General features: G+C 37.8%; 1 protein-coding gene across 11 annotated transcripts in view; it reads right to left on the bottom strand.

Annotated features, from left to right (window-relative positions):
- cdon (cell adhesion associated, oncogene regulated) overlaps positions 1–15,171 on the bottom strand; it is a 139,725-nt gene that overhangs the window by 29,676 nt on the left and 94,878 nt on the right. For all 11 annotated transcript variants that reach the window (XM_059957232.1, XM_059957239.1, XM_059957240.1 and 8 more), the window contains 5 exons: positions 11,965–12,284; positions 11,431–11,605; positions 8,735–8,869; positions 4,218–4,424; positions 1,274–1,455 (listed from right to left, as the gene is read on the bottom strand). In XM_059957232.1, coding sequence (XP_059813215.1) covers positions 1,274–1,455; positions 4,218–4,424; positions 8,735–8,869; positions 11,431–11,605; positions 11,965–12,284 — 1,019 coding nt within the window. The remainder of the gene's footprint in view (positions 1–1,273; positions 1,456–4,217; positions 4,425–8,734; positions 8,870–11,430; positions 11,606–11,964; positions 12,285–15,171) is intronic.

The following is a 15,171-nucleotide window of genomic DNA, read 5'->3' as shown; positions in this document are numbered from 1 at the left end:
TTTATAAGAGCACAATCATTCACTCTCAGCCAGCTAATTCTGCCACAATTAAAATCACTGCAAGGCTCAGAATTTGATGTTATCCTCCTAATTAAGTAATTTATAGTTGCAAAAGTTTTAGATTTTTTCCTTGTATCACTGAGTTCACCATTCTGAATTGTGGATTTTAATTACACAACTGTATTATGAACATGTCATATAAAACAGTTTTTGCTTTCATTTAACTCGTGCTAAAAGAAAGGATTGACATGAGGATTAAGCTTAAGAGGAAAAAATGGTATAGAGGATGAGGTGGGGGCAATGCTAGCAAATATTAAGAATAAACATTCCATCGATTCCTTTGCTTAAAGGTTCCCACCTACTTCAGATAAACTACATACAAATATTTGCATCTTCAGAATAGACAGACTTTGCTCTCCTTTCATGTAAAACAATGGTGCAGCAATTAATGCTGTCACCTCACATATCCAGCAATCTTGGTTTGATCCCAATCACAGGTGTGGTCTATGTTGTTCTCCTGAAGTTTGTGTAGGAATAGTTAGCTCTATTTGGAGTCAGTATGGTCTCAATGGCCAGATGTACTGCTGACTCTTTTCTAGAATCTGTTATATTAAGCTCAGAACAAATGGGCTCCTAACTGTATGGCCAGCAGAGCAGGGATTTTTCAGGCAGAAGTGTTTTCTTAATTGTTATCTCATTGCCTGTTGATCTCCAAGAGCTAGGAACTCAAAGAAATATACCAGGAGACAGTGGCCAGGCAGTACTCCAGATACTAGCTGCCATGTTGTGAATATTTCTGTGACGATCTCCCATGATAGGTAATCCTAGCATATGTGAACATGTTTTTAAATGAGCTCACAATTTAAACATGCACATGTTTCATTGACACATTTTATTTTAATGGCTCATCTACTTAACTCAAGTCAGTACATACATTATGATTTTAAAAATCTTGTAAAATGTCCTATTTTGGACTGCACTCATTTGTAAGTCATGGATACCAGTTGCCAGCAGAGTGTTTTCAGTTTCTCCGATATCCAAATAGTCTCGATACATTTAGATCCTACAAAGGGAAGCTGTTAATTGGCTGTTTTCCAGATTTGCAACAAGGTTGCTATTATGAATAAAAGACCGAGTGTATAACCAAACTGAGGCACGCATCCCACATTTATGATATGTCACTTTATTAACAAATGCAGAGATGGAGGAAGCAAAATGAAAGGCTGAAAATAGTCAGCAGTCTGGAGACCCACTATGAAACTGCAATGCTTACCGTCCACTTCAGCATAATCTGTGTGTCAGTGATAGCCTCTGTGTAAGCAATGTGAGGTCCTGCGATTGGACGTGTTGAAAACCGGTTGCTGAATCCTGCTACTTGGTATGGCCGTGAGGCTGCACTTCTTGGACTTTCACCATAGGCATTAATGGCAATCACACGGAACTTATAAGTGGCACCTGAGGCACAAAAATAACCCGCAAAAAAAGGAACAACAATTAGTCAAGGCACATTACTATTTCAAAGAATGCTCAAATACAACCTTGACAAACTTACTGACAGGTTGAGCCTGACTGGACATGGTGGTTTCCTGCAAAAGTGCTAAGGAAACAAAAATATCAGACTATTCAAACTGAAACCCTGTGATAAAACTGGCTGATAGAGTGCCCAGCCACAATGTCAAATATGAAACAAAAGCAGTAAATTTAGAGAGAATTTAAAGATGATTATTGACTACAGGTGGAGAAAACTGGAGGTCCATGAGCCAGTCCTCCTCTCGCTTGTTGCTGCTGGAGGATGGTGCCGGAGTCTTGGATCTTGGGCAATGTTGAATGGATGAGACTCTGTGGTCTGGACTCTGTAGTTCAAGTTGTGAAGTCTATGGTTTCTGGTTGCTGTTCTGTGCGATGTTGACTGGGGTGGACTGCCTCTGCGGTTTGTGAACAGCACAGTGCTTGAATGGACTGAACTGAGTTGAAGCTGGACATTCCTGTACTGTTTCGTTGACTTTGTGGTTGATGTTTTATATTCTGTGTTCTTTTGCCTTGGCATTTACGTGATTTGTAATACTTCTGGCGTTTGTGCAATTTGTTCTTTTTTGCGGTTTGCGCAATTTGTTCTTTTTTGCGGTTTGCGCAACTTGTTCTTTTTTGCGGTTTGCACAACTTGTTCTTTTTTTGCGGTTTGCGCGATTTATTCTTTTGCAATTTGCGCAATTTGTTCTTTTTTGCGGCTTACGCAATTTGTTCTTTTTTTGCACGTTGGGGGTTTGCTGTTTTCCTTTGAATTAATTTCATGGTTTCCTTTGCTTCATGGCTGTCTGTAGGAAGACAGATCTCAGGGTTGCATACTGCATACATACTTTGATAGTAAAAGTACTTTGAATCTTGAATCAGGAGATTAGAGGGGGAGAGAATAAGCTTTAAATTTCTTGGCATTATCAGTTCAGAGGATCTGTCCTGGGTGCAGCATGCAACTGCCATCACAAAGAAGGCACCTCTATTTTCTTAGAAGTTTGCGCAGACTCTGCATGTCACCTAACGTTTTGGCAAACTTCTATAGATGCGCGGTACAGTGTATACTGACAGGTTGTATGAAGGCCTGGTATAGAAATACCATATCCTTGAATGGAAAAAGCTACAAGTAGTGGATGCAGGCCAATCCATCACAGGTAAAGCCCTCCACACCACTTGAGCACATCTACAAGAAGTGTTGTCATGGAAAAGCAGCATCCATCATCAAAGACCCCACCCTGCTCTCTTCTCACTGCTGTCATGAGGAAGGAGGTACAAGAGCCTGAAGTCACACACCATCAGGTTCAGGAATAGTTGTTACCCCTCAACCAGAGGGGATAACTTCAATCACTTCAACATGGAACTGATTCCACAGCATATGGACTCACGTTCTCGATATTTATTGCTTATTTATTATTACTTTTCTTTTTCTACTTGCAGTTTGTCTTTTGCACATTGGTTGTTGTTTGTCTCTGTCATATGCGGTTTTTCATTAATTTTGTTTTGCTTCTTTGCATTTACTGTGAATGCCCACAAGAAAATGAATCTCAGGGTAGTACACAGTGACATGTATGTAGTTGATACTAAATTTGTGTTGAACGTTAAGTATCCATCTAAATTCCTGTTGCAGGATAATTAATCCAGAGGCCTGGATTAATTATCTAGACAATGTGAGGATAAATCATACTGAGGTCACTTAAGATTTCGAATTCAGTTTTAAAGAAATGTAAATCTGATGTCAGTAGATCTGATGCACAATTGTCGCATTGGCAGAAAAACTACTGGTCCACTCATATCCTCTTACTAAAGAATCCAAACTATTTTGTTCACATTAGCCTAAATGCACATACTGTATAATTGCATTACAACAAGGTTAAAATTAATTATTCTCTTGAAACTGCCACAAATGTGGACTACAATGGTTTAAGGAAGACTATCACTCTTGTTAAGGCAACTTAGATAGACAACAAATCCTATGCCACTGCTACTATATTCAGAAAAATGCTACTCCGAAATAAATCCTACAGCATGGAAAGAGCCCCCTCAGCCCAACTGCTGATAGTGCTGCCCACCAAACTACTGCCATCTGCCTGTGTTTGGCCCACAGCTTTCTAAGCCTCTTGTATCTATGTACTTTATCTTGGTCTTTTAAATCTTGCTAAAATGCCCACCTCAACCACTATTTCTGACAACTCATTCCAATTATGCATGATCTTTGTGTGAAGCTGCCATTCCAGATGTCCATTTTAAATCTCATCTCTGATCTTAAACCCATGCTTTCATTTTTAGCACCCTCTTTGGGAAAAAGACTAAGTGCTTTCACCCTCTTTATGCCTATCATGGTGTCTTACACCTCTGTCAGCTCACCCATCAATCTCCTACTTTCCAGGGAATAAAATCATAATCTAGGCAACCTCTTTGTAACTCATATTGTAAATTGACCACTGTCATAATGTAAGATAACAGAAAACCAGGATTCAATATGGATATAGTACTCTCCACGTACAAAGATTTCACTGACATTGCATTGTGTAGGTTTAACATTAAGCGTATGTCCATTGAATTGTTTCCATAATAGGAAATGAGGTCCTTGAGTGACAAGAAAAACTTCAAAAATATATAAAAGAACAGCAGTTTTAGACACCTCTTCACCTCACAAACTTTCCAAATGTAATGGCAGTTTATACTTCACTTATTTGGACTGTTACCTGGCTCAAGATTTCGTACTTCTACAGAGAGTTTTGATGGAGAGATGTTGTCTGCTGCCACCAGCCAGTCACTATTCTTTCCCATGCATTTGTACTCCACCTTAAAGGAAGTGATAGGGGAGCCGCCATTTGCTCTTGGGATCCATGTCACATACACAGATGTTTCTGAGGCAGTTGAGATTGTAGGACGGTCTGGTGCCTCAGGGACTAGATAGAGGGAAAACAGATGTTATCAGGGTATTGGAGAGCTTGCCTTAGTTAATAATTAGTTTATGAAATAATATACCCATTTGGAAAAAAATGAGTCAAAAGCTGAAGCTCTAATGTCTGTTTTAGTCACAGCAAATGCCTGAAATTAGAAGAATATCAAACCTATCTTCCCTCTTGGACACCATCCCACTTCCAGACTGATTAACTCTGTTTTGTTATTTATTTAGCATAATGACAAAGATATCTGCCACTATTTGTTTCATCAGAAATTCTCATGTTTCCAAAATGTGAAGAACAATGTCTCAGTTTTTTTTAGCATAGGTCATAAAAAGAAAAAGATAAAAAAATTCAATAATTATGTTAGAAAGCAAAACATATACTATATTGTGGCAACCTACATTAACATTACTCAAAAGAAAAAGAAAACTAATGGCTTTTTAAAACTTGTATTGAGTGCAGTAGTTATTAGTTCTAAGTGAAAGACCCAATTACTGTTCAAGTGGCTGGTGGAGTGTTAATTTATGATTAAAATATGCCATTCACAATTTCTTCACGTATATGATGAGACGATGGCTTAAAATGTTAAGAAGGCATGGATGGAAAGATTAGAAAACCTTGGATGTCCAGAGGGGTGGTGAATTTGGTCAAGAGGAAAAAGGGAAAGTACATAAAATGTTGGAAGTTATGATCAAACAGAGCACATGGAGGATTATAAAGCCAGAAAAAAAAAACTAAAAAAGGGAAGTAGGAAAGCCAGGAAAAGTCCTTGGCAAGTACAATTAAGGCAAATCCCAAGGCATTCTATACATACATCAAGAGAAAGAGGGTAACTAGGGAGTGGGTAGGACCACTCAAGGATAAAGAGGGAACAGTTGCTTGGATGCAGAGAACATCAGTGGGGTACTTAAGTATTTTGCTTCAGTATTTACTAAGGAAAAGGACACAGAGGACCAGGAGATCAGTGTTGAGTGTATAAATATGTCCCAATGCTGTACTAAAGCCCACATTTATATCACTGTCTTGATAATATCACAGTTTTGTCAACAGTACAAGCAGAAAGTGATTTCTCAACGGAAGCGGAAAATTCAGAAGGGCAGCTAACTACCAACTCATCTCCCAAAAGCATTCTCTCAGGTTTCTAACACTTAGTCTCTCTACACAATCTATCCATCATGCAAGACTTCCAGTTTAAAAAAACAGAGAACTTGCTCTGGCAATAGAAAAAGTATCAAATGAGGAAAATAGTAACCCATCTCTTAGATTAAAAAAAAAGCTTGCCATTGAATAGATTAATCTAGTCAGCTATAATCAGCTATTAATTGGTGATTATAGTTGACTAGAATTTAATCATCAATGGAACTTTATTATCTCAAGTGCCTCCGCCAAACTGTTATTCCAGATTGAATTTAGATGTCAGTAGTTCTAGAGAGAAAAAAAAATTCTTATGCTGAACATTTTTGGTTATGGTCTTGTGCACCAGTTCCAAAATAATACATTAGTAAATAAAATTACACAAACTGCAGAAATGCTTATTGTTGGAATGTTAATTTTAAAATTGTTAAATAAACCTTAAAGTCCAGAGATGCCAGAGGGGAAAATAATACAAGAGCTTAGTATACTCTTTTTTTCCACATATTCAATTTGTGATGAAATGTTGGCCAAGTGCAGCTATAATTCTAATCAAGCATCAACCCACTTGATTTGCATTTAACTCATTTTAAGCTTTTGTTTTCTTCATCATTGACAAACCTGTAGGTGCAGAATATACTACTACCTATACCTTCCAATGTTCATTTTTTAGATCAAATCTTGACAACTCTTTTTGAGGATTTTTGTTTTTTCATTGAGGGCAACTTTTGAAGGGGTGAGATGTAACAATGGTCTTAAAAGCTATTGTGGTCCTCATAAGCTTCCATGTTCTCATAAATTCTGCCCTTGCTCTGAAAGTTTTAAAATAATATTTTGCATTTAGCATCCTCATGAAATTGAAGGCATTTGGATGATCAAATTCACATATTCTGTGCTAGCATTAAAGATATCAAACCCGGGCATTGCAACTAGGTATAAACAAAGCTCCCTATGCCACCCCAATATTAAGCTTGAACCCCAATTTCACAAGTCCACAATAATCATACTTGCAACCTTTTCATCTAGACATATTTCGCATTGGTATTTACACACAGTAGGTAGACTCTGAGCCTCAAGTTAATTTTATTTTGTTTCCTATACCAAGTGAATAGAAAACACCAACATCGATCAGCACAGAAATTTAAACAAGGATCTGAGGAGATTAGAAGACTAGTTACAAGATATTATACTTCTGCATTTTGATCCATTGTAAAAACAGATGTGCCAAGTAATTTGAACACAGAAATGAATCACAGTCAAATTAATACTTACTGAACTCAGATCAACTTTAGAGAGCAAAGAAGACAGAAGAACAGTGTTAGTAAAAACAAATTATCAAAACAGAGTGGTTCTCAGTGTTAGACCCAGTCATTTGACAATGCCCGCTGACATTGTAGTTTAAAAAATTATCTGACAATCTGCATAATAATAAAGACTGATGCAGTATTGGAGATTTACTAATAGATATCAATATTATTAGCAGCATATTAAAGTTACACTGGCTTTAGTACGTTTAGTCACCAAAATGACTCCTTCAACCCAAATCTATAGCTTGGAAAATTGAACACCCAAGATTCAGCCAACTACAGTTGCCAGAATCTCAGATTTAATAACCGGAAGATTCTTGCCCACCTTTAAACTAATCACTCCACCTCTAGGAACAGAACTAAATTCAGTGGTCTGGATTCATGTTATGGAATTTGCTTTTGAATATCTTTACAATATTTCTGAAGACCGCTCGGGCTTGCAATGGCACTTTTATTTTTGTCTATGGCCACATATCTTGCAGGAGAGTAGTGTCGACAACAATATGGGACAGGAATTAGTTAGCCTCTACTTGGCAACTCCTTTTTGATGTCATACCAGAGATTGAAAAGATTAGCTTTATTTATTATGTGCACATCAAAACGTACAGAAAAATGCATTTGTATTAAATCAAGTCACTGAGGATTGCGTTGGGCAACCTACATGTGTCAACATACTTCAAGCGCCATCATAGCAAGCCTAAAGCTCACTAATCCTAACCATATGTCTTAGGAATGTGGGAGGAAACCAGAGCACCTGGAGGAAACCCACACAATCAGGGGGAGAAAGTACAAACTCACAGACAGCAGTGGAAATCGAACACTGATCTTACACAGCTGGCACAGTAAAGCAAAGTGCCAACAGCTACCATGGTACTCCTACAATGCTATTATTCTAAATAACCTTACCCTCACTACCAAGAATAATTTCATGAATCGGTAGCTAATATCAACTAAAGGAATAGTTGGGAATAGAAGTAAAAGGGCACTTCTCAAAAACATTGCAGCAACCAGCCTTTTCAGCTCTTTAACCATAGATGCAAGCTTGCAGAATCCTATTCTTACCCATGATATGCCCTTCAGTGCAGTTTACTTCAATACCATTCCCTTCAGCTCATTCCTAATGCATCGCTGCCCACTTTATTTCACTATCCCCCAAGAATTATTCCATTTAGTGTAGACAGAAAACATTGCTGAGACCATAATATTAATCATGGAGGGAGTAATTTACATCAGGGGTGATGTAGGCAGTTCATGATCCTATTCTTTCTCAAAACCTCTGGTTGGAGTCAAGATAGCTTCTGAAATAAAGTGATAGGATAAAGGTCTAGCATTTATTAGAGGGAGGCAAGAAAAGTTAGACTAGGTTAAGGATGAAATTATGACTGAGGTTAATATACTTTTAAAAGGACATTACTATTTGCATCAAGGTTGAATAGATGATTATAATTTTTAGAGTATTGTGAGAAACCTATGATTTTGGTTCAGCTGTTGGTAAATGGGCAGGGAAGATCATGCAACACACACAAAATGCTGGTGGAATGAAGTAGGCCAGGCAGCATCTATAGGAAAAAGCACAGTCGACTTTCGGGTGGAGACCCTTTGTCAGGACTGACTATGATTGATTAGGACAAGGGACGTGTCTTGATATGCACAGAGATAGGATTTGTAGAGCATACAGTAGTGAAACATTTTTTAAACAGGTTGAAGAGTATTAAAATTTAATTACACTGCTAACTATGGTTAAACAGCTTCTAAAAGGAACTGGTAGACTTTGAGTTAACATTAAAGGCTAGGATTGTTTTAGGATTCAGTTGAAAAAGTCAGGGTTGGGAGAAAGGTAAACAGAATTATGGATTGCAGAGGAGTTAGTACCTCCACTATGGCGTGTTGAATCATGGATTACTACACCATAATTAGTGTGGCTCTTATCTTCGATTGCTGTTTTCTTGGGGACTCCAACTGGTGGTGCAGGTATCAGAGATTTTCCCTTCGACTTTGAGGACCGCCCTGAGACAGAGAGAAAATAAAGCAGGACATTAAAGAATAGAAACAGCAAACTATTCAGAAGACTCGTCAATTACTGCATGTAGTACCACTGCACAATGCTCTCAAAGCAAAGGTTGATTTGAGTTACCTCAATGCTATGAAAGTTTAAACTGAAGAGCAATTCTGTTTCAAGGCCTGGCTTTAACACTTCAAATCTTTCTTCTCCCCACTTATCTTTCACTACCCTCACTCAACAAACACTAATCTAGTCTACCATCACAATTCTGTGGAAGAAAGTCCTCTTACAACATTTTAGTTTCTAAATTAGCACTTGCAATGCCATGGCAGGAAATGATTGAGACTGAGGAAATAGGATTAATAGGCACTACTTGCTGGCTGGATGGCTTGATATAGGGACAAAGTGGCCTGTTTCCATACCATATTACTCCCTGATTCCAATTTGAATAAAGGCAAATAGGGTTAATGCGTGGATATTAAATACTGCATTTTTTGATGAGCAACACGAGATCATTACAATATCAGTTGGTAAATTGATGCTAAAACTGCAAAGAAACTGCATCATCCTCTAAAAACTGTAGACTGCATCCCTTACACCATGCAGCAGTATTTGTGTATGTTCTACAACTAGGATATTAAAACTCTTTGCCTTTGTAAGTCAAGCATGGGAATCTGGCAGTAAAATATTAAGGCTAACCAATGCTCCAAAAACTAAATACAGTGGATTCCAGTTAAATGGGCTTTTGGCTCATCGGGGCTGCCATTTATTTGGGACAACTCTTAAAGAACAAAAACTAATTAAGGAAATAACGAAGATTCCCTTTGTTGATTTGGGACACTGTCCCGCTTAACTGGTTCAGGACACTGCTGTTGAACAGTTTCTGAACAGCATCAAACATGTGCACTTGTGTAGCTGCTGGATACTACCCCGTGCTTAGACTGAGGAGTTGTTAAAATGGCGCTAGTTGCATGTGTTTGTGTTCAAAAAGCAGTAATTTCTGTCACAGACAGTTGGCAAGAAATAAGCAGCAAGACCATATTTTGTTCCTGTTTTGTTCACTGCTATCAATCAAAGTACTGTATGAAGGCGGTCCATTATCTACACTAGGTGCCTGTGTTGATTTTGTTCATTTACAGTCAATCAAAAGAACACAGCAGTATACACTGAATGAATTCCTCCATCGATTTCTATAGGGAACTAATACACAGTTTTATAATACCGTTGCCATATTGATAATGTTCTAATTTGTTCTGTATTTCATTTAAATACATAATTTATTACTCAGTTAAATGGTAGTTTGTCATTTTTATAATTTAGTTATTTCCATTAAACTTCGGCTACTTCAGGCAGCTGTTTGACTGCACCAAGATGTACTGGTCTCAATGTGTCCTATTTATCAGGAGTCTACTGTATCTGAATTTATACTCAACTATAATAATGAATTCTTATTATAATATAATAATGTCCAATATTCTATGGTGGCCTTATTACTTCACTAGTTATAAAACACAGATATATTAGGGTCATGAGAAGTTAACAATTCTTAAAAAAGGTAATTTAGGATTTAATGTTAAAAAGGATTTTCAACTATTTAGATTCATAACCCCGAAAGAATCAAGCAACAGTGAGAGAAACGTGGAAATTAAGCAGAGTTCCCTGTGCTTTGAAGGTCAGACTCTACTGATGTAGCATGAAGTTTTCAGGCCAAATGTAATTTCAACGTGTAGATGCCTATTGCATACAAGTTGATGTATATGGTGCAAGCTTTTATTCAAAGTAACTGCTTATTAGCAATAGGTCTGTTTTACTTACTAAAATTACATTGATTTATTATAGTGAATTACCCAACTCTAGAGTTGGAATGAAGATTTTTTTTGGTCACACATGCTTCTGTCAAACAGAGTGGAGCTTACAGCTTGAAATCAATGTCACATTGTTTCCATGCATTGCTGTTCACCTGTTTTGTTTAAGGCCTAGCCTACAAACCTCAGCCTGCCCATCTTCACACCAACAGAACTTTGCATTAATGCCACTATCTTAATTTAGAACTGTGGCAGGAACTGATTGGTAACAGGTTCTACCAGCTGGGACTTTTATGGAGCTATCAGGGAAAAAAAAGCACTCTGTCTTCCTTTGGAAATGTTCTGCTTTATCTTTTTCATCTCAAAAGCAGCCTCTAGTATTTCACCCGTGTGCTTACGATACTATACCAAAACAGCAAGCACTTACAAGGAGTAACACCGCAAAGGGCATCCAAAAGGAAACTCAATCCTAACCTTGCTCAACTACAAAGCAACTAATTTCAAAAGTCAATGATAACAATCAGGAGGATTTAGGATGATTCAAGATGATTCTTAAATCAGAGGCAGAAATCAATTTTAGTACTGATATAGACAAGGTCAAATGGATATCAACTTGAGACTTGCCTCATCTGTGTTATACATGATCACATTATGTTGGACATTTTTCTATCGAGAATACTCAAAATCAATTATTACAAAAATCCACCCCCAAGAAAGCAAGTTGTCAGTGCTTAAGTGCTTTTCTTTAAATCGTATTGTACCTTTGCCAGTTCGAAATGTCAGCATAGCTGGTTGACCTTCACCAGAAGCACTTCGTGCAACCATAAGCACTTCATACAAGCTAGAGGATTCAAGCTCGGCGAGTTGCAGTTCATTCTCACTTCCAGGGACCCGAATCGTGTGCCAGTTTCCCAACATATTCTCGTTGTTGTCAAGCTACGATGAAAGAAAGAAATTAGCAAAGGTGCTTGCATTAGTATTCTCAATTCCATTTGACTTTGCTATCTCTCTTGTATAATAATTTGTTGCACTAAAAAAAACCATGGGCATCTTAAGACTCAGGCAGGCCACGGTATCACTGCAACCCAACTACTTAGTGCGCCAGATGCTTTAAGGGATTCTGCTGGCTCAGATTAGAGCACCATTTCCACATCAGGAGCCTACGCTTAATAATGATATCCTTCAGAACTGAAAAATGCTAAAACAATGTAATTTTCATGCAGATTATATCAAGCCAACAATAATAATGATAGAGTTGGGAGTATCGAGGTTGTACATCAGTATCAGCATCATACCTTGCGATACTTGACAAAGTAGGCATTGATAGGTGAGCCACCATCTTTTCCTGCTCTCCAAATCAAATCATAACTATCTGGGTTAGTGGTATATGGAGCACTGAGAATGATGGGAGCATCAGGTGGAGAGGCAACAGTTGTCTTCGGTGTTGCCTTAGGAGCAATCAACTCCTTTGTTGGCTGCTGTTGTTGGAGCACAATGCTGTGTTTATAATCATAGTCCATGCTTTCATCGCCTTCATCACTCTGAATAACATCTGAACCTCTTGCTGCCATTGTGGGCTCTGGGTCATCAACCCCTGCCTTTGCGTCAATGGAAACTAATAGGGAAAAGAAAATATATTGCAATTATTCTCAAAATTATAGCTACTTTTACCAATTTAAATAATGCTGACTGCTTAACATTCTTTGTCTTATTTTCACCAGCCCCAAACACATTTAAATTCCAACAGTCCAAAGTAGTAAGATTGCTATTCACAGCCAGAGGAAACATACACCATGGTCCCCAGATGTTCATCTCACCGCCTCTTGCAAGAAAACCAAGGAAAACTATCAACCTTTCTCATTTAATTGAAGCCAGACTATGTTTGCTCTCATTTATTTATTTAGGATACCGCAGGCAGCAGCAGGATAGGGGAGGATGGGCTGCACTTGTTGAAACTGGCACGTCTCTCAATAACAAAGAAACTATCAATTCCAAGAGCCTGCCAGCACCTCTCAGCTGATCTAAGTGTTTATACTTGAACAGCCAGTTGCAATCATTTAACCCTAGAGGTACAGGCTTGGTGAACTTACTTGGGATATACAGTGTTAAAAAATACCATATTAATACAGGTTGTTATGCCACCAATCTGTAATGAAGACAAGGTGGTCACAAGTGAAATAATGCTGACAACTCTAGATACTCAGGACCTACCAGATATGGAGGATTAAGAGAGCTTGGGAAGGCACAACAATACCAATCTCCCATTTTATTTTAATAGAATCTACCTATATTTCACTTTGTTGACTTCAGTGCTAATCTAAATCTGATCCATGCTCAGTGGCTGGCTAACAAGACAGAATTATTCAATCCTGTCAAGAAACTGCATGCAATATCAAGGTCACCAATTATTTATGTATTACAACAAATGTGATCCCAGTGGAAAAAAAGTACAAGACACTTGCATCCAGAACTGGAGAGTCAGTTTCTCAGTACTGTTTTTTTTTATGTGAAGTTAAGTTGAAACACCATAAGCACTCTCAAATGAATTCAAAAGATTCACGGTACTACTTTGAAGAATTATCACTGTTTGAGAACTTATGTGCAAACTGGTTATTGTTTTGCCAACAGTATCATGACATCTAGACATCTTAGAGGTGTGCATAGATTCAGCATGTCTCCAAAATCTTGGCAAACTTCTGAAGATGCACAGTGGAGAGTATCCTAACTAATAGCTGGTATGTAAATACCAATGTCCTGAAAGAGAAGAGATTACAGAAAGTAGTGGATACAGGCCAATCTATTACAGACAAAGCCATCCCCACCATCCAGGCTATGTCTTCTTCTTGCTACCACCACTGAGCAGAGGTACAGAAGCCTTAGATCCCACACCACCAAATTCAGTAACAATTATTACCCTACAACAACCATCAGGCTACTGAAACAGTGTGTGGATTTTACAACCTCACAGACTCATATTCTCAGTATATTTTTCTCTCAGTTTGTCTTTGTCTGTTTATCTATGTTTTTTTGGAAGCTATTGTATTTCTTTATTTTTCCTGTAAATGCCTCAAGAAAATTAACCCAAAGTAGCAATGATACTTTGATAACAAATCGAGTTTGAACTTTGAACTTCATAAGTATATGGGGTGCAATGTGATAAAGCTGTCTCATGGCTTCAGGAAATTAGGTTCAATCCCAACTTTGGGTGCTTCTGTGTGGGGCTTGTACATTCTTTAAGTGATTGTAAGTGCCTCCTTGGTGCTATGCTATGCTCCTACATCCCAGACATGCTGACAGGTTAACTGGCATCTGCAGATTATCCCATAGTGCAGGTTACTAGCAAATAGAATCCAGGGAGATTGAAGGCCATGTGAGAAAATAAATTGCAAAAAAAGATCAGGGAAAGTGGTGGGAGAAAGGAATTAATAGACCTGTTGCCCTGTGTAGGCTTGTTAGGAGAAATGGCCCTCAAGATTTGTCTAACAGCAAAGCACTCTGGAACTATCTGAAAGGGAAGCACAATGTACTAAATAAATGTAAGACAATACAGATTGCCCCTGGGTGATGAATGACCAACTTATGGACATCCCTATGTTATAAACAAGCTCTTGGAACATTAATTTAAAAGTCTGACACATATATTTGCTCCTGCAAACAGCAGAACTAGTTTCTTCTCCTTACACTTTTAATAATTGTTCTTTTTAGTCCAGTGTGCTTTTCATGCCATTACAATACTGTGGAGTGCAATTTCCCTGCAGTGATTTTGTGTATTTTCCAACTTATGGACAAAATTAACTTGCAGACATCTAAAACTGGAGCCATTTGTTAACCAGAATGGCCTGCATAGCTAATAGCATACCTCAAATCACAGATATGAACAAAAGGATAAGCTTTTCACGTGGCATTAACAATTAATGATACTCCTACACATCTGATGTTGAGGTTTGCACTACATACTCCAGTCTCAATAAAGTCATGTTGGCAAAGAGAATTCATGCAGTTATACAAACTTCAGAAATATCCTCTACAGATTTTTTAAAATTCAATAAGATGAAGTGAAACAATAATGGAACAGTGTCAATGATTAGGTTACTGGAGCACAAAGCCACAAATTCTTCACATAAAAAGCAGTTACTTATTATTGGTTTATTTGCAGAACAGCAGAATGTTGAAACTTTATTACAATCTGGAACAGTCAACTCAATGTTACACTGCTGCAAACCTAGTAATTAATATGGTTCTCCAACTGGTCAAAATATTGGACTGTTAGGTTCTATGTTTCAAAGGAGGTTTTTTGCTTTAACTTACTGAGATTTGAACTGAATTCTTACACAACTTCATAATTGAACAGCTCAACATCCAGTCTTGCTTCAGATTTAACAGATATCCTTTTAACTATGTGAAACTTTAAATTTTATTAATGTCAGCCAGATATTTCATGACACTGCAAACCTCCCAATGGTTCCTACCTGCCAGTTGTGAACTCAAATTGCTAGGTAGGC

The sequence above is a fragment of the Hypanus sabinus genome, chromosome X2 (genome assembly GCF_030144855.1).
Source record: "Hypanus sabinus isolate sHypSab1 chromosome X2, sHypSab1.hap1, whole genome shotgun sequence".
Taxonomy (NCBI): Eukaryota; Metazoa; Chordata; class Chondrichthyes; order Myliobatiformes; family Dasyatidae; genus Hypanus; species Hypanus sabinus.
The sequence above is the reverse complement of the archived record's forward strand: the minus strand, read 5'-3'. Positions and strand labels throughout refer to the sequence as shown.